Source organism: Aulostomus chinensis, chromosome 11 (genome assembly GCF_037954235.1).
Source record: "Aulostomus chinensis isolate RoL2024-O1b breed Wild chromosome 11, RoL_Achi_v1.0, whole genome shotgun sequence".
In the NCBI taxonomy this organism is placed as follows: domain Eukaryota; kingdom Metazoa; phylum Chordata; class Actinopteri; order Syngnathiformes; family Aulostomidae; genus Aulostomus; species Aulostomus chinensis.
The window spans coordinates 24,213,825-24,238,824 of NC_141330.1; the positions used below are offsets into that span (position 1 = coordinate 24,213,825).

Genomic DNA, 25,000 nt, shown 5'->3' on the forward strand with positions numbered 1-25,000 from the left:
GGTGGGATTCAACTCACCAACTGTGCTCTAAGCATTCAATCTTTAACCAGGTGTCTTAATCAGGAGGATTTAAATTAAAAGCTACAGGACCAATACCACATAACAGGGGATACTGAATATCCACTATGCCTTTTTTTTAAACAAAGAATTAAAGAATTCTATTTCATGTCATGCCCATGAAATGTTCACACATGGGATTACATGATATGATATGCAGTAACACAATTCATGTAGGAAAGCACTTTGTTCAATCTAAATGTCCACCCTTTGTCAAAAACGCTTATCCAGAGCAAAGGCATTCATCTCAAAAAAATTTAACTTCAACTTCTTCCATAAGAAAGAATACATGAGTGGTAAGTAAAGCTGTCTTAATTCAAATGGCAGCAAAAAAACAGAAGATCTTCAGAGATCAGTCCATAATGCACATAAAATGAGATATTCTATGTGGTGCAGGGTGGATTAAAAACAAACTGGTAAAGACCTGGTGGAGCCCACTTCAGTGCCAGCTTCTGGTTCTTTTAAGTATGGTGAGGCCTCCCAAGGTTGTAATGTGCCTCCCATTACACAAGCATTAGACAATTACGCCACTGGATTCTCTTTGGTTTCTTGAAGCCATGCTTGTGGCTTCACACATGGACATTTGAAAGCATCTGCACATTCCTTCTTTCGTCATGTTGACTTTTTCTTTCTTTCTCACTTCATTGCTCTGATTGCCAGTGCTCTGATTTGATCTACAATGTAGCCTATTGATAACCACCACCAGTAAGCTGATTTCTGAGCACGAACGTACGAATTTTACTCTGATGGCACAAAAAAAAACTTCCAACAAAGCCTCAGTGCTATGAAGGACAAGTTACTGTACAAATCAATCATTAAAGAATTTGCTTTGCATATTGACATGGTGGACATGGGTCGTTATTTCAATGCTATTCCTACAGAACGAAATTGGACAAAGTGGAGACACACTGACGACCACCTGGCGTGGGATATGCTGTGTGACTGGCCAGTCAGAGCTCTACGTGACAGCTTCAAACCAACCACACAGGATGCCATAACGTCAACATGTCATGAGCAGCGAGAAAAAGAACAAAAACACGAAAGCGCGCCAGGCTGGGGTTTGACTACACACATGGACACAAACACAAAACATATGCACATACAATTTCCTGAGTGCACGTACACTCACACACACATCAAATGCTAACAGGGTAACACTGGTAGAATGTGTGTATCACATGCTGTAGTTGAGTCCAGAGCTTCCTAGTTTGTGATATGGGTGTATTCTTAGAACCCATATATCCTGCTTCAGGATGAACTATTACCACTCACACACATGAGCACATTCAGTGAGGTCACAGTCCTGTGGCCAAGCACTCAACCCCTGGATCAGGCTCTTTTATGAGTGCAGGACAGCTGAGGCATTATGCCTCTCACATCTGTCAGCATGGATCCCGACCTGACTGACAGCAGTATGCCAAAACACAAGCGCAGTTTCCGGGAAGCTCTCAGATAAGGTCTGTCACCTTGAGTGTCCCCATACAAGGAATGTAGAACTTCACGCTGCATCCAACAGCAACACACAGGCAGATGTTGAAGAAAAAAAACAGGGAAAATGAAGGAAAGAGGTTAGGAAATCCGTAGGTGTTTTGGCTGTGCTGTGAGTGAGGCTTGTGACTGATAAAAAGCTGTCACAAAGTAATTATCTTGGAATTAATTCAGTGAACAGTAAGTACATAAGACTTTACAGGGATAGGCATGATTTAACAGTGACTGATTGATGAGGATGTTTTGGATTGTTTTTTGTAGCGTGTGTTATATATCTACAGTGAGATGTTAAATATATTAAAAGGTTTCATCCTTTGGAGAACAGATGAGTGATTTAATAATCGTATTTTAAGATACCAGCAAGACAACTATTCTCCACAGGAACTCCCAGTTGAAATTTCTCAATTGAGGCAGCTGATCTCAGTATTATCATGAAAAAGATTCTCATATCCTCAAAATTATTAAATTTTTTCAATTTTTGGGGGGATGAAAGATTTCGGCAGCAAATTCCACACATATCTATCCAAAATTTATGTAGAGATTTCAGGGTGGACTCAAGTGTTGGACCAAAAGACAAACCAACAGATATCACCATGCCAACAGCTCCTGTCAAAAAGAGAGGGAAAATAAGTTGTGGTATACTTGTTCGAGTCTCATGTGGTGAGTCCTAATACCCCTTCTCTCCCTCTTCTCCCCTTTCTCCGCACACTACATCGGAATTATACACATAAAATGTCCATAAAAATGTATAGCAGGGCCCTGGCTGGGTTTTCTCCCTCCTAATCCCCCTAAACCTCTAACTGCAGTTAGAGGAATACAAGTGTTGTGGTGCAATCTTCTCAGAGAGAAAAGGGCCTGAGAATAACATCACAGAGGCCACAGATATTTATGGAATGAACCGCAGGCTGTACACAGAAGTCAGCAGACACCACAACACAAGACCCTGTATACAGCTCCCTGCTCATATGCAGAAAAAAACAGTGCTAGCTAAACATATAATGAGGATCTGTGGTCCAAAGCTTGCAATGATGGATACATGGAATTAGATGGACAGGGAGAGATGATAAAGACACATAACTGTATACATAATAATCAAATATGAGTTGGTGAGCTATGTATCATTAATGTGACCAATGGTGTTGGTTTGTCTGTGTGTCCTTCAGTTAGCAGGATAAATCATGACGAATGGATTTTGAGGATACTTGGAGGGGTTAATCGAATTTAGGATGAAAAAAATTATTAGATTTGGAGTTAAACCAGATCTACGTCCGATAATGTCATATCATCATGGTGGAGGAATGCCCTCTAGTGTTGTTTTTTATTTAGATGATTTGTATTTGATCTGTTGAAGTACTTCTAGTGGAGCAGAGAGAGGGAAGACTGGCGGCCAGTCTGGACATTGTGTAGTACACCCTTAAAAAGATGGATAGCCTCATACAGAGTGGTTGGCTTGATTGAATACAGTGGTCAGGTATTCTGGTTCACAGATCAAAGATCAAATCCACTAACATTCATCTAGTTTCCTCTTTTCTGCTCTCGTAACATTAGCTCCATCATCACAAACCAAGTATTCCCTTTTCTCTTGCAGCACTAGAGGCAAATGCCATTTTCCCCTTTGCCAGGAGATCAGCTTGCATGTCATATGATATGTTCGCTGTATCGTCTGGGAGATAGGGAATCTCTACCAATCACCCCGTTTCCCACATGAGAACAGAAAATATGGTGGAAAAAAGGTGAAGGGGGATATAATCCACGTCCAAGCCACAGCAGTATTCAGTGGCTGAGTGTACACTTCCTCTTCACATTAGAGCACATTGTCTGATGGCTGTTTAAACAAGAGCTCTTCCGAACCAATCACAGTCTCATCTGTTGGCCCTGCACAGGCCGTCCTGTCTAATTTGAAAACATAAATTCTCAAGCAAGCTTTAATAAAAGGGGGTGTATGATTTACTCTGGGTAGTGGCTGTCCCCATTTTAAAACAATTTGATCTTGCATTCATCTTGAGTGTCAAGGCAATGTGAAATATGCCCTTTGCATTTACCAGCACCAGGTGTTTCATTTGCCGGCCTGACAAAAAAACTGTTTATTCTGGCTGACCCTGAAAACCTTGCTTATTTTATCTTCTTACACTGAAAAGAAAGGGAGAACCATGACTACATCTGAAGTTAGAAGTTTAAAAGAAAGGCAGAGACAAATGAAGACCAATGAAGTGTAGTTGACAGAGAAAGGTGCAGCTATAATAATACCAACTGATGCCTCTTTCCTCAGCCTGCTAGCGGGGTACAATAGGAATGTCCCCCAGGTCTGCAGGACCCCTCTTGTTGACGAGGTCTTTCACAGCCACTTGCCCACTTTACCTCAGCTTGACTGCTAGGTGGAAATTTTCTGCAAAATGTGTATGGCTTATTTCCCCTTTTTTGCAGACTACCACTACTACTTATGATTACTGAACATTACTCAACTTCATGCACAAAAACTACACTCACATTTGAACACTAAAGTTGTTGCCATAGGGTTTACTGTAAATTGAGGTCATAAAAGTCACTGAGATGCTGCATGACATCAAGATACACACATAAACCAACTAAAAGATCAGAACTGCTACTTAGAAAAAAACAACCCAATAAAATTAGAGATTTACTAAGTTGGTTTGGTTTTCTTAATGACACACTGGCATATTTTCACAAAAAGACAAATTTTAGAATGTCAAGATGTAGACTAGCAAATTAAGATCCTCTGATTATATTTTCAAAGCTGAAAGGAAAGACCAAAATAGATGAAGAGAACTTTGATTCAAATAGCTCATGTCTGGCTGGGCAATCCCCACACACATCACCACCACCTATTCCAAAATACTACACTGCCAAAGTTGAAGATTTAGAGGTATCTTTTGGCAGACATGGAAAACAATACTCATAACTATGTTTTCAGGAGTGGGTAATCCCCTGAAACTAAAAATGTGTGAGTTTTTGTTTGCTTAAAATGAGGCCTTTATAGTTGTGAAGGGAGCAACTCACCTTGCGTGCTTTATAGTTACCACGAACAGACAAACCCAACGCGTATGCATTTTAGAACAACACTTTGCTCTGGGTTGCCTGCTTCTTTCCTTTGTTATAAGATTCTTGTTTAATAGTAACTCATTTAAGCTGCACCCTAAACAATCTAACAAAGCTGCTTTATTTTTAATGGTGGCATCACTTTTTCATCCAACTATGGTGATTGCACAGTGTCTTTGGACTGCAACTCCAAAGTCAGACTGTTCACAACAGGGACTAATTTTTGCACTGGATCACTCACGTATGTATTATCTTGCAGGCTACTGTGGTTTCCTCAAAGGTGGGGGTAAGGTGAGGGGGTTCTAATGTGTTATTTCACTGCAATATGACTGAATTTTACACACTGGCACTTTACACAACTCTGGTAGCGAGACACTAAGAACATTTACTAAAGAACCTTTTAGCACTATTATAAAAATCCTTTGGTCTCCTAAAAAACCCCACTCATCAATGCTGCTAATGATTTAGGCTGTTATTCAGTGGTGTCTTTAAATATCCTATCAAAGTAGAGTTAATTAGTTTGTTAGAGTTTAATTCTGTTGATGTAAACATTACGATCATTGCCATCATTGCCACTGAAGGGAGTTTATCATTAAACCTGCTCAGCAGCCTATGGAGGTCTTAAAACCACTCCTAAATCAGTACATATAAATGTAGGTCCTGGGTGTCACTGTGTGTGGCCTGTGCAGTTCTTCTCCGCTGCTGCAGTGAAGCAAAGCCGGTGCACTTTTCGATGGCGTAAACAAACGGGGAAATGGGGCACTTGGCAGAAGACTAAAGTGAGTGATGAGGCAAGTGTGCACTGAAGCATCTAATGAATCATTTGCTGGGAACTCTGGGTTTTATGAGGAAAAGAAAGATGAGGAGTGAAGACAAGAAAGAGGGGGACCAGCTGAGTGCATTCAAAGACAAATAGCATTTCATATGAAACAAAAAAGAAAATAAGAGTCACAGCTGTCAAACAGACGCCTGATGGAATCATTCACTGCACTGCCTCCACGTGAGGACAAGAGATTAGAATGCATAAAATTCACAGGGTCTCCTAATCCTACTATTAGCACAGCAGCAGCAGTATTTGAACTCCAGTGACCACTTGTGAATTTACTGAGGTGGCAGGTGATGCTGTGACAGGCCTGCACCTTTGAACAGAGCAGATGTGCTGAGGGCCGAGGAGCAGATTTTCTCCACACCTTGCTTTACTTCTAAACACTAAGTCTGCTACATTTACTAAACAAACAAACAATGAAATTTAGCCATCAATAATAAATAATCTACGACTGTTAAACAAGAGATTGAATATCTTGTAAATGTAGAAAAAAAGGTTATTAAATATCAAGATTATTACAAGCAGCCAAGCCAATAATCTATCTGCATATTCATGCTAAAATGAAGTCGCTCTTGACATCAAGCTTTATTATGAACTTAGTTTTGTGACCTGCAATAATACTATTTAATGCGATGACGGTTCTCACTAGTAACATGTTCCTTATAGTCACAGAGTTAACCCAGGGTAACTTCATTACACTATAATGAAGGCTGGGCTGTAGAATTTAAGGAGAACAGCAATTTTTATTCAGTTCATAATTATTGAAAAATATACATTAAAGTGTATTAATGACAATAATGATGCGATAATTTCTGATGAAATTCCTTACTTTGGGTAGTAAGAACTAGTAGAGTAGCACACCTCTCAGGGGATGCGTATCCCTCCATCAGTTCATCAATTGGGAGGACGCTACTGACAGAAAAGAGTGAACTTCATATACAGCCAGGGATTTTTTTTTTTATTAGTAACAGGCGGGATCCTGGCTTCAGTGAGCTATGTTTATCTGAAGGGGGAGATCCCCATCAAAACCACTTATTAGGACATATATGTGGGCTTAACCAGGAAGCCATTCAGCAGCAATCAGAGGGTGTCTTACTGACCACAGTGTGTTGGGACTGGGACCAGTCTAACCAACACTGGAGAGATAGAGGAAAAGAGAGACAAGGAGGAAATAACAAAAACACATAGAGAAAAAAAAAAAACATTAGCCAAAGAGTGACAGGGCATGCAAAAAAGGGCAGTAGAAGGTGAGAAAAAGTGGAAAGTAATGGATGGAAATATGAATATACTGGAGCCAAAAAGAAAGAACAGGAAAAAGCAGAAGGAGGGAGGAAAATTATGACATACGGAGAAGGGTAAATCGGGTCATTAGAAGGAAATAACAAAAAGAGTTACCACAAACCATTAAAAAAGAGACATGAATGAAGGAAGGAAGAAAGGAGGGGGGAGATAAGAAAGGATTGACAAAAGAAAACAGTTGAGAATGAAATGATTAGATGAGAGAGAATGAGAAAATCCAGGAATAGTTGCAGCAGTCAGAATATGTGGAGGAAATTAGGCGATGTTGACGATGATAGATAATAATGAAATAAATACTTAAGATGGAGCATGATATCAATAACGAAAACATAAACAGTGGATGAGAAAGGAAAAGGGGAAAAAAAAGCATCACTTATTTTGGAAAGTATAAGACAGAGGGAGAGGGAGTGAAATAGAGTCCATTGATACAGCCGCACCACGTTGGCTTGGCTCTGCATCACTACTGACACAGCAGCAGCCTTCTCCACTGTTGCCGTAGAAACGCAGGCATGTGCACTAATCAAAACAAAAAAACATTTTGCAGCAGCACGGGATGCTCCCTCAGTCTCTCTCAGACAGACCATGAGGTAACGAGTATGTGATGGAATCTAGAGCTGTGTCATTTAGGTGTGGGGATGTCGGGAAATGTGGAGGATATTTTAAGACACAAACACACATGTAGAAACATGTGCGGACACATGGATGTAAAAACTGCTTGCTTGTATCCATGGTAAGGAAAAACACGTGCATTTCTTGAATTGGCTAAATATCTAATTGTTTAAACTTTGAGAGAACTATTTATTAACTATTAATAATTTAATTAAATGTATGAAAGAGTTGTTCTGATCCATTAATAAAAAGTCATAGTTGACATTTGTCCTCAAATCACCAATGAATCCAAAAGGGCTTTCTTGTCTGAGAAAATTCCCTTAATATTGTCATGCCAAATACTGTGTCAGACACCGGGAGACAAATATGATGTGCTTCTTCAGATTAAGAGCATCAGAATCCTCTTTTCTATCAGAAAAATTGCAACTTCCCCAAAACACTTTGATAACCTAACCTAGTATGAATTTAGGACAAAGGATTGTAAACCTTGACACTAAATACTGTTGACAAAAATCACTATATATTACATTATTTTGAATAGAACAGGTTTGCTTTAAAAAAAAAAAATTCATCAAAGAATGAACTTCGACAACCAAAAATGTGCCGCTAATGTTTTGTGGGTTAAAGGGAGGACAGTAACGTATCAGCAGTAACTCTCTATTTGAGTTACTTGATTAAGTTGATGAAGGATGACAATTTGGCCAAAATATTGTAAAACCTACCCCTAACAAAGAAATGTTTCAACATGTGCTTCTAGGTGTGAAAGACTGCCCTTTTAGGGGCATCAATCCTCTACTGCCCATTTGTTTGAGTGGTCCCCAGTCATCCAAGCTCCCCAGCCCACAAGAAGCTTTCAATTACATGTTCCATGAGTGCAAAAAAAATCTTATTGGAAAAAAAGAGAGTGAAAAGAAAAAAAGATTGAGATAGGAGAAGTGGGGAGTAAAAGATCTGTGAGATTTTACAGAGGGCCCAAACCACAAGAAAGTCAGGGCTGAATGCATGCTGGACATTCCCCGGTACGGCACTCATGCTCTTGGAAAAAGCCCACTTTTTTAAGACAGGAAAATGATTTCAGCTGTGTAAATTGACAGTGGCCTTGTAGTTCAAGATGGAGAGGGTGAAAGAGGGGAAGCCTTCAGCTCTTTGTCATAATTCTTGCTTCGTAAAGAAGTTGCTTGGGACCTCCTCTTATAGGGAAACAAAATTCAACAAAACATCAAACTGTGCTAATTGTTACCAAATGAACCTGGTGGTGATGATTAACTTAGCTCTGTCATTTTACAAACAGGTTTGTTTTGCCTTCTTTGAAGAAATCTACAAACTTAACATGATAAAAACACAATATACCCCATAAGTGTTCAGGCTGGAAGGGAGGCTGTATAGGAACCAGAGTTACCTGCATCAAGATTCATCAAGATACGTTCTGTGAGATGTTTATGCTCACTGGCTGTTTAAACCTTCACTCCTCTCTTCTCTTCCAGGGTGGCATTACAGTAAATCCTTGTTTCAGTCAATGTGAGGCAACAATTTCACATACAGGAGACAAGAACACCATAGCTGCTTGGATCATTCATTTAATTATGACAACGTATGTAATTAGTGGTGGGCTTTAAACAGAACTCCAGCAAATGGCTACCGGGACCCAGACATTTCTCTTTCTACAACCACAGATGGTTATAGATTGTAAACACACATCGGTTTGCACGATTACAGACTCTAACTTTGACTTTCTCGATATGACTCGGGGGAGCACATACAGTAGAGGTAGGCCCAGACAATGCAAAGTGTGTGGCAACAATATGTCAACAGGTCCCCAATCTCAGCGTTATCAATCACGTGACTCAGAAGTGTGATCATCCTAAATTGGAGGGCAGATATGAACAGGGAAGGTGGTGAGGATAATGCAGGGTTAGGATTAGAAGAATGAATACAGAGAGTGGTTTGACATAATTCCTGGGTTCCACTGCAGAGAGGGAAGTGGTGATGGCTTGGCTTCTGTGTGCAGAGGTTAAAAAGTATGAATGTGGGTGTGTTTGTAATGTTTCTAACAGTGTATGCATATACTGTATGTATTTTTGAGTGCAGATGTACGGAATGTGGTTAATGCTCACTCTTTGGAGTAAAACGCATGGCTTAATGGAGGAAGGTTAATGACATGCACATCTATTTTTGCCTGAACTGATATTGCATGCCTATGTGAAAGTGGAGGATTATATATTGTAGGTGTGCGAGTGTGTTTAGGCCAGGGTGGAGCTTCGGGTGAGGCCTTCTTTGTGAATGAGCAGATGTGGGCACCACAGCCACAGAGCCACCAATCCTCTAACTACTAGAGGCAGTACACTACTGGCAAATATAGGATGAAATTGAAAGGCTGGTTTAACTGGTTTTTGGGATGAAACTGAGAAAAATTCTTTTTCAGCAGATTATTTTCCATGCCCCAAGGATCACCATTTATCATCTGACATGATAACATGATAACAACATGCCAAGATGTCATCCCAAAAAATCTAGGCAGTCTCTGTGGAAACAGACGAGTGTCATCCCATTAGCTGGAATTACTTTCACCAAAACAAATAGCAAACAGATCTCAGCAGAACCCTGTGTGGAATTGGTGGGCACAAAAAAACCCCTTTGTTAAACAGTAGCTATGGTTACTGATCAATACCATCCTTGCCTCACTTCATCAGACAAGTACGACTCCTTTGAGGGAGGTAGATTGAAGAAATCTGGACAATGTTGAACAGACTGTGGTTTTTCTCTCGGTCTTGCCTTGATGGTTAAGGATTGTCAGACATGCCCATAGGCCTATACTGCCTCTGCCACCGTGCTCCATGTAATCTCCTTTCTTATGACACTCCCACAAACTGAAGGCAGCACGAAGGCTAAATTGTCCTTTCCTCTCCACTTGTTGTGTACTTTGCTTTTTTCTTTTTCTCAACATTACGTAGTGTATTGGCTCACAACTAACTTGCAGCTGCATAAAGCATTAGGCATCACTTTTATCTCCCTCATTACACATGCTTGCCAGCACCATATCTGCCCATTCACACAAATGTTCTCTCACACACATGGTGTGAGGCTGATGTCTCGAAACAGCTATGAAACAATCCAGTTCTCTTAGTTGCCTATAGCAGGGAAATATGTTTGTGCTGAGCTATTTTCCTCAGAAGTCCTCATTTTCCCTGCCTTGCAGCTTTGATCCACATAGCAGAGAGGGCTTGTGTCAACACTCTGGTGTTTTAGCTGGCGGGCCCAGAAGACCCTCAAGATGTCCCCCACTGCTCTTTGTCATTGCTGGTGCCACTTATCCATTGTTTGGTGCTGTCACAAAAAAGTCTTTCACAAGACAATAAACATCACAAGAACATAAAAAACTAAACAATGAAATTGTAGGTCTGCCTTTCAGAGGCAGTCATCAACTTGGATCCAATTGCAGGTTTTGTCAGTATTGTTTCTGGTATGCGGGTACGTGTGTTTTCAAGGGCAAACAGGAAAGTGTCAGAGACAACCATTAAAATGCGTCAAAAACAAAACAGAAGAGCTGTGTATACACCATCTTACATTAGGGAGGCCAATGGTAATCATACAGAATGTTAGCATGAACAAACAGAAGAGAAGATTAACACGGATGAAAAAAACACTTTCTATGTCAACATGCTATTTGAGCAAAGTAACTGAGAATTTTAAAGGTTTGATGATTATGAATTAACTTTAAAATGCAGAAATCTTCTTCATGGTACTGTGGTGTTGCTGATTATTCACACTATAGAAAATTCTGCCCAAATGTATCTAAAATCAAACCATATGTGTAAAATTACATAGCATACCTTCATACATGAAATAGTGACAATTCTTCCAAACACTGTATTCCTTTAATAGAGACTAGTGGCCTAGTGAGTTAGACTTACTGGTAGATGTCTTTCCGTAACACAGTGCGGGTCAGGGGATTATCAGCTTGGGGAGCCATGTTGAGGGAACCCAACTTTAGCACCAAGGTGTCTTCCTTTTTCAGATGGGGGTCTATTGGGACACACAAACACTCCAAATACACAACATACAGAGGTATACACACGAACATATATACTTTCACACATTTACCGGTAACTTGGATGCACAACTGTACAAATTCTTAATCAAATGTACAGACAGTGCACATGATGCACACAATTAAAAACTGCTGAAGATGGCTGGTTGAGTTCTCTTAGTGAGGACTTCGATGTAATGAACTGACTAGCCCCTTACCCAAAACCACCACAACCAAGTCCTCCATCATGACCCCAAACAGACCCTCAATCAGATTCTAACCTTATCCCTACAACTAAGTCTTAACCCTAAAACTGCCCTGTAAAGCACAAGCAAAAATTATCTCCACTTTTTTCAAAATGCTCAAACTATAATCGTTTAAAAACTAAAAGTGGATTTCACAGATATGCCAACGCAAATTTAACAGCTATATCATTATAGGCTATTACAGCCAGAAGACAAAACAATGAATCTATGTTTTGCGTAAGTCTATATAACCCTAGGTGGTTCTTCAGAGCTTTATGTACTAATGTGGTGGCTATGCTCTATGTGGTTGCCATGACAAGTCCTTTCATAAAGGCCCACGGACTTAAAGGAACCAAAATATTGTTTGTGACGCAATACTCTCTTATTGTCTCAAATATACCAATGTGTCCACAGACGTGAGTGTGAAAAGGAGAAAAGTAATGCTCAAACCTGAAGTGGAAGGTCTGTCCAGCGCTGTGGGGCAGAAGACCCGAATCACACTGGTGTTGATATAAATGAGAGGCAAACACCTAGATGTCAGTGTGTGGCTTCTCATAGGCTGGCCTGCTGACTTCCCACGCTCTCTGTAGCGTCTTGGTAGTGTAGCCTGAAAATTTGGTCAAATTGAAAATTAGAATTTAAATAACAATAAGAGAAGATGCGTTTTTGTCAAGGTTATTACAGACAAGTTTAATTAAAAATGTTCCAACCTGAAACACTCCCACGACAGTGGCCAATAATGGGCAGGACAGGACCACATCAAAGGGCTGGGCTGTCAAAAGGATTTCTCTCAGGTACTGAGGTGAGCTATCTGCTAGTGGATCAGTTGTCACCTGCTGACTGGCAGCAGCACCACTGCTGCGTGTTGGCCGCTCAAGCCGTGTGGTGAGTTTGTGACGGACATTTTTGGTGACAGCCTGGGTGTAGGTGATGGACAAGAAGCCATGTTGCTGGTGAGAGCCCTCCAACACCTTGGATGCTGTCTGGCCGGTGATGATAGAAAAAGATCACAATGATGACACGTACCACACAGAGTGATAAAAACAAAAAAACTAAACAAATAGCAGTGTTATTTTGGTCTGATTTCTTGGATGAGGCCAGTGGCAGGTAAAAAAAAAAGAAAAAAGACTGAGCACTGTTCTAATATAAATAGCTTTTGAAGTAGTTTACAACTAGTTAAAATACTCAAATATCTCAGTTTAGGATGTTAAAACCTCTGACCTCTTGACCTCTACCAAGAACAACAGCCCTCTCTGTTATACTAAACACTGACAGAGCTGGCCAAGCTGAAGCTTCTAGCAAATAAGCAGATTTAGACTGGAGCAGCAACTCAGGCCCTGTGATGAGATGCTTATTCTACCAATATTCTGAGGCTAGTTAAAGGTATCATATAGAGAAGGAAATGGAATGTATCATGATGTATTTATGAAGTAAGCGCAGAGTGAGGTTAAATTAAATACCCACTGATTAAAAGAAAACAGTCTACAACCGCTATATAATTAAAAGAGAGGCAGAATTGTTTAAATCATCAGGGCCGTCTGCAAAACCTCCAGTGACAGAGAACTGACATTCTGTCATAAATTAATGTGTAATTGAAAAGGACTGATATAATTATGGGCCTTTTGTGAGAGTTTCTCCACCAATATAAACAAATATTTAGAGGCAAATAGTCCAGTTTAGAATATATTCCTCAGAAAAGGAGAGTGTTCTTATCACTCATGATCTCTATAAATTTAAGTGACTGACTGTGACGTACTTTAGCATCTAAAAAGTTGAAACCATGAGTAAAAGAACCGAATCAAAGTGAAACATCTGTGAGGAGCACACAGAATTTTTACGCCAATGTTGCTGGAGGTTGTGCAGAGCCAACTACAAAGAAGAAAAGCCATATTTCTTACAGGAGGGAAAAAGCCAGAGAAGTGGCTAAAAGAGTCTTGCTTGCTGACGGGTCGAACCAACACAGTGCGTCTGTTCAGTTTGTCAGTGCAAGACAGCACCACTCCTTCACAGCTGCTTGAGCTCCGAACACCCTCCTCCATACTGGAGTTGAGGAGAGGAAAGGAGAGAGGAGGATGTGTGTATTCAGAGTGAAAGTAGAAGCAGAAAAGACAACAGAGCAGATGTTAAAGAATAAGCAAGATAGAACAGCACAGAATCTTAAGACCATTTGAAAAAACAGAAACATCAAACAATCGAGTAAAAAACTAGGGGAAGCTGCACCAGCTTAAACCAGCTGAAATACTATGGAATGGTCTTATACTATCACAGTAATTCAACAATCTTATTCTTGGATGAGTGGTAGTTTTTGTGTAAAAGTTTAATTGAAAGGGTAACTAACTTAGACACAATTATTAATTTTGTCAAATATACTTGAAAAACTTCCTTTTTGTTCCATCAAGGGTGCAGCCTTCATTGATTAAATATGGATGCTTATTATATACAGTAAGTACAAGTATAAGACCATTGCCAGGAACAAGACTCAATCAACATAAGAATGGAGGCCTGTATCATAGTCTTCCCACACACGCAAGGAAGGACAGTTGGCACCCGATTTCATTGGCTCAATTATTTAGCCACTGGAGAGACGGGAATGTTCATTCTATGTCATTTCATTTTATTTTCAATCAAAATTTTTTAGGGCATGTGAACATAATGATACACAAGCACACCCTGAATTGACAGCCCAAAAAAAAGTTGGTTTTTTTCTGATGTCTTTTCCTGTCTGTCCAGCATGAGCAGATATAAGGAACCTTGAGGAGCAGCAGAATGGCAGAGGCCTAATGCTGGCTGCTCTGGGACAGGCAGAGGCCTCACCACGGCTGTCTCCTTGCACTGCAGAATGAGTCCTTCATTGTTGCCAGAGTGCCAGCCTTGCCCTGGCCTGGAGAGACACACATGGCCAAGCTGAAATTGGGCATCTGGGACTACTTATCCAAGTGTGGCATGGTCTGATAATATCTCTTTAATGGAAGTAGTTTCAAAACAGGCCGTTACAAAAATGTAAAACAGCCTGGAATTGTGTAACTGATATGTAAAACTGCAATGCTGATTATTTGTTTTATTTAATCTTCTGAAATATATATGTAATTATAAAAATGTTAATGTTTAATGGGGGAGATTCAAAAGATAAAGAACATAATATAAAACCAAGAAGTAAAAGCACCTTTAAGTCAGGATGAAAGACAATAACAACACAACAAATGACAATCAACAGTCTCTCATGGAAAATGGGTGTCAGTCATAAAAGGTTCTTGTGCACATTTTTTACATAATATGGAATTATTCTAACTTTCAACATAGTCTTACAGGGAGAAGACCTGATGTCTATTTGGAACTCCTTCATCAACTCCTGACATCTGTTGTGTACCTCCCGCAACACTAGATTCTGCAGCCCTTAGTGATCCAGGTCTGAATAATTGATGTCATGAGGAAACATGAAAAATTTCATGAAAGAGACCCACTGTTATTACATTTGCTTGAAGATTCTACATCATGCACTGCACAACACTGACAAAATGGTTCACCCAATGAAAAAAGTCAATTGCCATCTGTATGATATCTTTTACACAACTGTCTCACTCACCTCACCCGATGGATCGCACATGGACAGCTTGAAGTACCTGAGTTCTCACTTGCCATTAAAAGCCATCTCTACGTGTGTCTCCCATTATTACAGAGAGAATGAGATCGTGCCACTGGTTAGTAATTAAAAGAGGAGTAAATCAAAACAACACAGACTGGGTCTATTACTTGGCTTATTTGGCCAACTTAACAGTCCAAGATGTTAGAGGCACGTCGTAGTATATGAGTATGAAAACATATTTCTGCTTGCACGGATGATTCTAGGTGATGACGTTGTCTGCAATGGGTCTCAGGACACTGCGACAAGAATTCAAACATGGCCCAATGTGGTCTCAGTGAGTGGATCTTAATGTGTCCTACAAGCAGCAGTATCTTCAAACCTGTCCGGAGAACTGTGATCACATTGCTCAGCTATTATACCCCACCAGATCTGCAGGGGTCCACTAAGAGAGGAGTGAGCCTACAAGTGGGTATGCATGTGTGGGCAGGTCTGTTGGGCATGTGTGTGTTCAACAATCCTGGTAGTGCGTGTGTCTATGTGCATATTTTTTTCTAATGTCCCCTCTCAGCTGGAAGAGTGACTAATACATATGGACCCCCCACAGATCTCCATCTCTCCCCTCATCTCTCTCCCTCTGTTCTTTCCTTCTGCTCCCATCCAGTCATCCTTCTCTTCCAGCCATTTGTGGAACAGCTGGAAGACATCAGCTTCAACTTGTGTGAGCTGCTCCTTGGAGCGAATAAGGATGAACTGTCACCGGGCGTTCTCCCTTTGGGGTCATCTCTACGTTTCAAAATAGTTTAAGGAGCACCGTTGCAAGGGGAGACCTGGCTAAAATAAGGAGGAAAAGAGAACTTTCCAATTTTCTTATTTTCCCACAGGGCACCCACATACTAAGTTTCAAAATCACCTCTTTGCATCAATGTCTCCTTAAATTCCCCTCCCCGACTTCAAGATGAAAGAGCTCCTTCGTGTTCAGCTTCTTTTTTGATACAATCAAGGACTCAATTATACATTTACCTCTCACATTGGCCTGAACTAACTAACTTTCCATTCATTTTCCAGTGGTGAGATAGTGTGGGCCAGATGAGACGTTTTCTCTGTCAAGCTTGATTTAATCTGATCCACTGCACACAAATAAACTGGGCTGGGTGCTGAAATACCTAACAATTATCTGTTCAGAATGATTAATATGGACTCCCACCCCTGTAGGCTCAGTTGTATATGTGGATGACACAGATTAGAGTGGGCCAGGAGCCCAGAGGTCCTCCACTGTGTCCTAAACAGCCATGACTGTTACCTGGCTTGGATGATCGAGTGCTTCTGCCTGCCAGAACTTGGTTACTTAAAAGGGCGTTGAAACCATGTTGTTAAATGCACATTAAACTGAAATAACCTAGAAATGAGAAAATTGACCTATTATCTACTTAGGAAGGCATAGAGGTATACAAAAGAGATTAAGGTTGGCTCAGTCTCAGAGGCAATTGGACACACACCTGTGAAGAGCAGAGTGGTATGATATAATGACCCATGACACATTCCCATTCGAAAAAGTCTAACGAGTCATTGTCCTGGCTTGAGGTGATACTGAAAACTCTATGTAACACATCTGGCCTGACAGACTATAAATCAACAGACTACAGCAAAACAGGGAGGTCTGCAAGAATCGTGCTAGACAGACAAGGTCAAAGCCAAGACATTGTCTCAGTGCACCTTCGACCTGTAATGACTACTTGCATTGGACCCCCCGAAGGTGATAGAAATCAGAATCGATATCTATCATATCAGTTGTGAAACACTGATTGCTAGGGTCCAGGAGGGTCCACCTCCCATTTGCTGTCTAGCTCAATCAAAGACTGATGGACTTACAGGAACATATTTACACAAGCATGCAGGCAAACAGATCTGGAAACAAACACACACAACACACTTTGGTTCTCAGGGTGCAAAATGCTGGGGCAGCATAACACGATTTCATTATATCCTCAGACCGAGACAGCGAGAATTGCCTCCTGCTAACTGGTCTCTCCCCAACAGAACAAGACCTCAGGCACGTAGACAGTGCCCACTGAGCTGCTGACTCCACCACAGAGGTATGTGATCCAAAAGCAAGGACTGAGATATTGAAAACAGGGCCAACTGATTCTAAGAATGTATGCATAGGACAATGGAAAACAGCATCTTTGGTCAGTCAGCAGCCTCAATTTGATTGTCTTAATGCGTGTATGTTCATAAATCAAGACCCCATAGGTGAATTAGGGTAATTTGACAGGAACTGTATGCGGAGAGAGATTACCGTAAGGATGCAGTGGAACATCGTGCAGCGGTTTTCCTCCCCTAACAATGTGTTAATGTTTCTGTAAATCCATTCAGACACCACAAGCAGTGACTGAGGGACTAACTGAACTCCTCTGGTCTGTGAGTCACAGTTGGGCCAGCCCTGAGCCCATTTAACTCGTCCATCCAATCATGTGGTTCATCTATCTGTCCATTTGCCTGTTACTCTGTGGTCACCACCACAACAGCTGTCTGGAAAGATGATGACGCTGGGGTGATAATCCGAAAAATCACCCTTATGAGCAGAAGTGGGAACAGACAGAGTGCTAGTGACATTGGTGGTAAAATAAGGGTGTGTGTGTGTGTGTGTGTGTGTGTGTATGTGTGTGCACGCGCGCAAGTGGACTCTAACAGCAGAATGTGTGTGGGGCGAGCTGGGTAATGTTGCGATTTATGTCGGCTTACTGGAGGGTTTAAATCACGGCACCAGTCACTGCCCCATCATTTACACAAGACAAAAATAAGACAGTGTATATGCAAATGTATGTAAAGCCATGTTTATTCAACATACTCTACCTGCAATTGTAGTGGTCGATATTGAAGCTGCCAACTTTACACTTAATCTTTGTGTAAACATCCTGAACATCTACTGAGGCACTCAGGTCTTCTAACTCACTGATGACACAGATTTCTGAAAACAAAAAACATTTCAGAAAACAGTTAGTATGTTAACATTTTAATGTTGTTATGTAGACCGACATTAAAAAGACAGCTCAATTGTGCATGAATCCTAGTTTGCAACACTGCAAATCCTGGGAGTGACTCCCTCTGTTTTTGTTTTGATTGCCACCCTAGAGCTTGGCACACACTTCAGGAGCCATATTGAAAAAAAAATGGGTTAGAAGGAAAATGTCTGAAGACTATGAAACCTCAGCCTGCTCTTATAAGGAGATGGTGTGTTTACATAGTTCAGAAAAACCTACCTATCTGTGTATTTATATACATGTGCTGTATGTGTTTATGCACAGTGTGTAATCCTCAGTGCACCTTGTGTGCAAACAGACACACCCACTGCAAGTGAGTTTAGTTTCAGAGTCCACAAAACTGATCAACTTTGTATTGAACCAAGCCTGTGAGGTTAACAGTTGATTCATTCTCATTGTTTCCACTGAGAAAGTCCCTCAATCACAGGCTCATTTGGGAAAGTGGACTTCAAGCATGTGAAACTATGGTTGTTGTTGTTGTACTGTTGCCTTGTGGTGATTCGGAGAAACACAGAGGTTCCTAATGGCTTATTAATATTGAAACACAAGGCTTGTCAGCTTTATTGTGGATACTGTGTGGAAAGAACTCTCCCAAGTTGTTCGATACTAAGAAACTCATAGTCTCCAAACATGGTGTTGATATTGATGAATGACTTTACTAAACCTAGCCTGAAAGGGTATTGGAAATCCTTAGTCCCTTCATTTTATATGGCTCATCTAAAAAAATGGGAAAGTGTACTACTGATTTGTGCCTTAAGCAGAGCCTCCGGAGACTGCTGATTGAATTTCTACCTCTAATCTTCCAACACATAATAGCACAACATTAGATCTGAGAACCAATAGCTTAGGAATGGCTGTTTTTCCATTTCTCTGGAGGGACAAGAATCTTACTTTCTTTGCAGTTGAAAAACATTACATCATAGCAGACTGTCTGAAGTTGTATGCGTGGTACTTTTATCTCAAGGAATGTATTTGTGATATCAGGATTCTAATATTTTGCATGCACATAATTCTATTGATATCCTATGTGCAATGCTGTTTTCAAAAACAGGATTAATCTGTTGCATAGACAAAATCCAGTGGTAACTTCAGTGTGCAACTCAGATGGCCGATATTAACATGAAATCCAAAATAATGCCTAGTTAGAATATCCCTAAGTCAAACCATTGCTGTGAGGTCCTCCAAAAAATTCCGTTTCCACTATTAAAGACTTTAAGCTTTGCGATCTGGTAGGCAGATGCAAAATATTACCGGCACCAATTAAAGGTAAATCTAGCCTTTCATCGCCCCAGTAAATCTAAAAAGGGACAAGAGGCAGTTCACTTAGGATTCATCACCCATCTATTTATTTGTATTTCCATCCATTCTCCTCCTCTCCAGCTGTTCTTCTTTTCAAAGCCCTCAACATTTGAGTGAGAGAAGAGGCAGAGGGTGAAAACTTTCATTGGTAAGACTGCAAGAATTTTACTATACACAGGCTCACCTTTGAAAGAATCAAGTGACAGTTTTGACACTTCAACTTCCACCATTTCAAGCCATCAACCATTCAATATAATCCATGCTATTTTTGTTGCAGACATGAACATACAGCACTAAGCCCTTTTTCACTCCAGGCCCTATCTTATGCCCATTGAATAGCTGCGCATGTTGCAGCACAGGCTTGGCTGCTAGATTTAGACAGACTCAGTTGTTGTTTTCGTGCTCCCAAAATGTTTAATATCAAATGTATTTACTCCCATGAGTGTCTTGATCTAGGAATTTCTATCTTCAGGGAGCACATATTTGCGCCATTGACTCGCTAAAAACAGTTTGAAAGTCTAATTCTCAGCATCTTTTCAACAATTTAAAGGGTGTAATGATCAGACAGCAAGTTGTGCCAAAATAGGCTGAGGAACAACACATGTACACTCTCCCTGTTACTCGGACCTGGGCAGCACAAACAGCAGCAGCATAAACATCCAAAAGCTCTTAACTGAAACACTAAAATCTATAACATTATTTTTTGAGTGCATCACACATGCTTCACCTCAGGGAGCACTGTGGGATTCCTGCTGATTCCAGTGAGAATGGTTGTATCCGAATTGTTGCCCAGATTACTCTTTGAAACGATCTGAAGGGATTGGGCATACCCAAAGGCACCTGCATGATGCTCCTTACATAGCTTGCTGTGAGTAGCATACATTCCAATAAAAGAGGTCTGAAACCTCCTCTATATCATCAGTAACAAGAATTGAATGAAATGATGCAGAGAAATGCATTCTATCTGCACAAAACAAAGAACAGTACACATATCAAGAAAAGGGTACCTGTCTTCTTGGCAATTGGGTCAGGAGCAAACAGCTTAACAGTGACCTTGGGTAGCATCCACTGCATCCAAAGGCTGACCTTCCCGCTGGTACCACCAATGTTGCTGATTTTCTGCTCCAGAGTCACTGTGTCAGCAAAAGGACCATCATCTCCAGCTGGTACTGAATCCCCCTAGAGAGTCAGAGCAGGATTTGTTTAGTTGGAGCTGGTAAGACAGTAAACAACCTATGGTTTTACCAAGAGGACTGTGGCAAAATTTAAAAAGAAAGGTTTTAATTAAATCAAGACACAAAGTAATCGCTAGCATTCAAGCCTTTTACTGTGTAAATGACATCAATATCAGAGCAGAATTGCACTGTGAATTGGACAATGTGGGGAGAAAAGGTCTATTCTGTGTAACTGTAACTGGTGTCAGCCCCAAACAAAGCCATCAGCAACCACACAGCCTGCTTTCATTCAAGTGCGCCAGGACACACACATCTTGCAGCCTGGGAGAGGATGGGAAGTTAAGCCCCGGGGTGGAGGTGTAGGTGGGGGTGAGGTACAGAGGCAAGCAGGATGCAACAGAGGAGGCTGCCTTCTGTGAGCTCTCATCTCATTACTAGAGGTTTGGCAAGGCACAGAGGGTGACAGCACTGGGGACATGTTTTATTTCTCTCTCTCTTTCTTCCTGGTAAGTCTGTCTTCCAAACATGCATCTGCGTGGCTGACTTGGAAAGTGAAAAGGCTGCAAACAAACAATATGGCAATTTGCAGCTCTACCACTACGAGGTTTTCACTTTTTCCACAGTTTCTCCCAGTACAGCGTGGTAATGACAGATTATGTCATGGTTATTGAGCCTGGCTGTGGCTGGTGAGGAGGTTATCAACCATCTCAATTAGAAACCCCACAGCTGCTGAGATAATTACAGTGAATTAAAGAGGATCCAGATGAGGAAACTATGTTCCAAATCCACTGTGGGGGGGATAGGGGGGATATGGATATGGACAGTTAAGGATGGCTAGCAACACAGCTCAATCACCATACCTGCCAATCATTTGAACATTTGAATAAATTAAGGTTTCTGCTGATTTAAAAATATATATTCAACAATACAACCTATGGGGACAACAAAAACACGATAAACAACAGCTCAGTGAATGCATGAGCTTAAAAAATAACAGTGATGATATTGGTTTAGGCATTTTCTTTGAGTATTGAGATTAAAATAGTCATTGATAATAAACTAGGTTTGTCTACTTTAGTGGGATCCAAATATTTGCAGCTATATCTTTAAGGGTCCGACGGATTAATCAGCCGGCCGATTATAGCCATCAGAGCATAATCGGTAATCGGTCAAAGTTGACGCCGATTTTGACACTTAATTTTCAGTAATAAAATGCAGTTAATGGGGCGTTTTTCTTAGAAATTATGTCTATGTGTATCCAGTAGAGGGCGCTCCGACTCCTCTCATGTCACGCTCCACAGCAAGCCCACAGAGTGAGAGTTTAGTAGTCTACGGTACTGAAGAGCCAACAGCGCATACTAGACTAAAACCAAGCAGTTTTACTCAGTGGTAAATTTATAATAGCTTGTTTGTGAAATAATAATAAAAAAATGTTACCACGACGTGCCTCGTTGTGTATGTCACGCTTCACTGATATTATTAATCCAGCGTGACATGACATGTTAGCAAACTAAAGTTAGGATAGCCTAGCTTAAATGTTAGCGACCTTGCTAAGTCAGTCACGGCACCATGAATGATGTATTGGCAGTATTAAGAGGGACTCTCAGTTGAAGGGGCTTGGGAAAAGAATGTTATGTTCATAATGTTCTTTAGCTGCTTGCCATGCTATTGATTTATTTAAGGCTAAAATGGTTCATATGCTGTTTGTTCCACACAATTTCTCATCATAAAAGTATTTGAAAATAGTAAATTGTTCTCCTTTCAATATAAATCGTTGTAAAAAGTGTTTGGAACTATAGTTAAGCCAACAAAAGCAGGTAATTTTTCTTTTTATATGAAAAATGTAAGAAAAAAATGTAATCGTCCAATATATTGGATATTGGAATTTTTTATTCCCTAATATAAAAATTGGCATCAGTCACAAAAAAATCCATGTGGGTGGAGCCCTAATGTCTATCATATCTCATACACAATAGTGGGGTCATGTGTGACACAGATCAGCAAACAGATTGTTTTATTTTTCATGTGCTTCAACAGCTTTGCTTGTTCTGCATGAGTGTGTAAAAGTAATTGCAGTGAAATCTAAATATATCAGAGACAACACTGAGACAGAAGCCAAACTTTGAGTTGATGTTGTTTTTTCAAAATCAGTTAAACTGATGTCTATCAACTGATTATACAGAGCAGCTAATCATGTGAGGAAAATACTTGTGATACTAATAGCAGGAGTACACGAAAAATGCTTCTTAAATTTCCTAAGAAAACTCTTCAGGACATAGAGTCTCACAGCACAAATGGAGCATCTTTTTCGACCATGAACTGAACACTCCTTTATTCTGCCTCTGTCTTTGTCTGCTGAGACACAAATGAAGTGTCCTCACAAGGGAGTTGATGAATTTAGTGTATTTGTGTCTTCAGCAGAGCATCGATGAAGCCGTATATTGAAGCGAAAGTGAAACACATGAGCACAAGCTGCTGGCACTGTCTCCTTGTGCTGCCTTCAGACGGTTTTAATGATGTTTTTTTTCTGCAGTGTCCTTTCTGTTAACTGGCACACTTGTAAGCAAGCTCCTGATATTTTGTGCTCCATGCAACTGCCAAGTCAGCCCTGGTTAACACTCAAGCATGCATTTCAACAATAGGGAATCATTGGGCAGTCACGTATGCTTTACCCATTATTGCGTGATTACACTCAGTAGCAGCAGTTAAGCTGTTTATTATTATTGGTCTTTAATTTACAAGGATTCCTTGCCTCATCTGTATATATTCATTAGCATGAATTCCAATAAATGTGTTTTATGTGTTTTAAGTGTGTAGGTTCGGTAGTTACAGGGAGTTGGCCTGTATCACCTGTTGGAAAAATTAAAAAGACCTGTCGAATTTCCTCTGTCAAAGCTGATCAAATAAAGTGCTAGAAACAATTTGATTCCAGTGCCAGTGAATTCCAGTATTCGGATATTTTCCAGTGAGACAAACTACTCAGATAGTTAACACAGCGGATCGAAGTCACATGAGCCTTTAATAAGTTTAAGCACCATAATTTATGCCCGTATTTTTTCAGTTTCGTCAATCTTATCATTTCTTTTTCTTGTAAAACTGAAACAGGATATAAAAATGAAAGAAACCGGTTTAGAATTAGCTGTTGTTATGGTTCTTCCTTTTAACAAAACGTGTACTGAAGGTACATGCACAAAGACAAAAGTTCAGTTTACCCAGGAAAGTTCTCTTGCAACCACATTTGGCCTATCAATTCCTATGCTCAGCGGAAACAAATGCAAATCTTTACAGAAAATGTCATCAAATTCACATTATTAAACAACATATTAAGGCAAGAAGTACGAACAGGCATATATTCTGAAGACTTCACTGAGAGAAAATATTGAACTGCTCACAAGTACCACTTAAGCAGCAACTGAAATTTGAGCCAAATACCATAACTTTCACATGAAAATGTCCATGATGGGGAGCACAAACCATGAAATTACACCTGGACTTAGAAAAAATAACTTGAATTACCAGCACCTATCAAATTTGAAACTTCCAATGGCGAGCACACGTCCAGCTTTAAAATTTGACCCTCTTTGCAATCTGTCATTGGAAAGAAACTGTCACTAATTGCTAGCAGCCTTTTAAGGCCCTAACAAGAACCTGGCTGTGAGTATGTTACCTTAAGCATATATTTACACAATTTCTAATACCACTGTTGTCTTTTGTTCCAAAGATCCAAGTGTTAAATACTTAGTAAATACAGCTTGTACGTAGAAAGTTGTGACAGCAGTTTTGTGTGCAAGCTTTCAGTTTGGTCAAATTAAAAAAAAAAAAAAACGTAGTCTGGAGCCCTGCATACTAAAGTATACAGCTTCCTACCCTTCAAAACTTAAATATTGCAACTTTGAAACAATATAGCACAATTATATAACACTCAACACAGATTGCTCATAGAACTAGCATTTGTTCTAATCAAGTGTCTACAAGTGCCACTGTGTGTTTGGAACCGAACAGTCTCCATGTATTTATGGCTTTAATGGCTATTAATATGGCTTGTAATAATAGTGAGTGGCAGTGAGTAACATGAGCCCAGTTGTAGTGGTCTTCAGTCATACTCACAAGATATTGTACTGTCAACTGCCATTTGAGGACTAATTATTGCTGAGCTGGAGTCAAAACATAGCATTCCTGTAAGTAAATGAGAACTTAGAACTGTTAAGTCTACAGTTCTAGCCAGTCAGGAGGATTAGGTTCTGTAATGTCATGTATGGAAGCCACTGGGACTGTGAGAAGGTCAGATCATTGT

General features: G+C 40.3%; 1 protein-coding gene across 5 annotated transcripts in view; it reads right to left on the minus strand.

The window, feature by feature from the left end:
* vps13b (vacuolar protein sorting 13 homolog B) overlaps positions 1 to 25,000 on the minus strand; it is a 327,627-nt gene that overhangs the window by 125,345 nt on the left and 177,282 nt on the right. For 4 of the 5 annotated variants that reach the window (XM_086219125.1, XM_086219123.1, XM_086219124.1 and 1 more), the window contains 6 exons: positions 20,539 to 20,710; positions 18,045 to 18,159; positions 13,507 to 13,648; positions 12,319 to 12,591; positions 12,059 to 12,215; positions 11,248 to 11,359 (listed from right to left, as the gene is read on the minus strand). In XM_086219125.1, the coding sequence (XP_086075251.1) occupies positions 11,248 to 11,359; positions 12,059 to 12,215; positions 12,319 to 12,591; positions 13,507 to 13,648; positions 18,045 to 18,159; positions 20,539 to 20,710 (971 nt within the window). Of the gene's footprint in view, positions 1 to 11,247; positions 11,360 to 12,058; positions 12,216 to 12,318; positions 12,592 to 13,506; positions 13,649 to 14,422; positions 14,490 to 18,044; positions 18,160 to 20,538; positions 20,711 to 25,000 lie in introns of all 5 variants that reach the window. The other variant, XM_086219127.1, reaches the window with a different exon arrangement.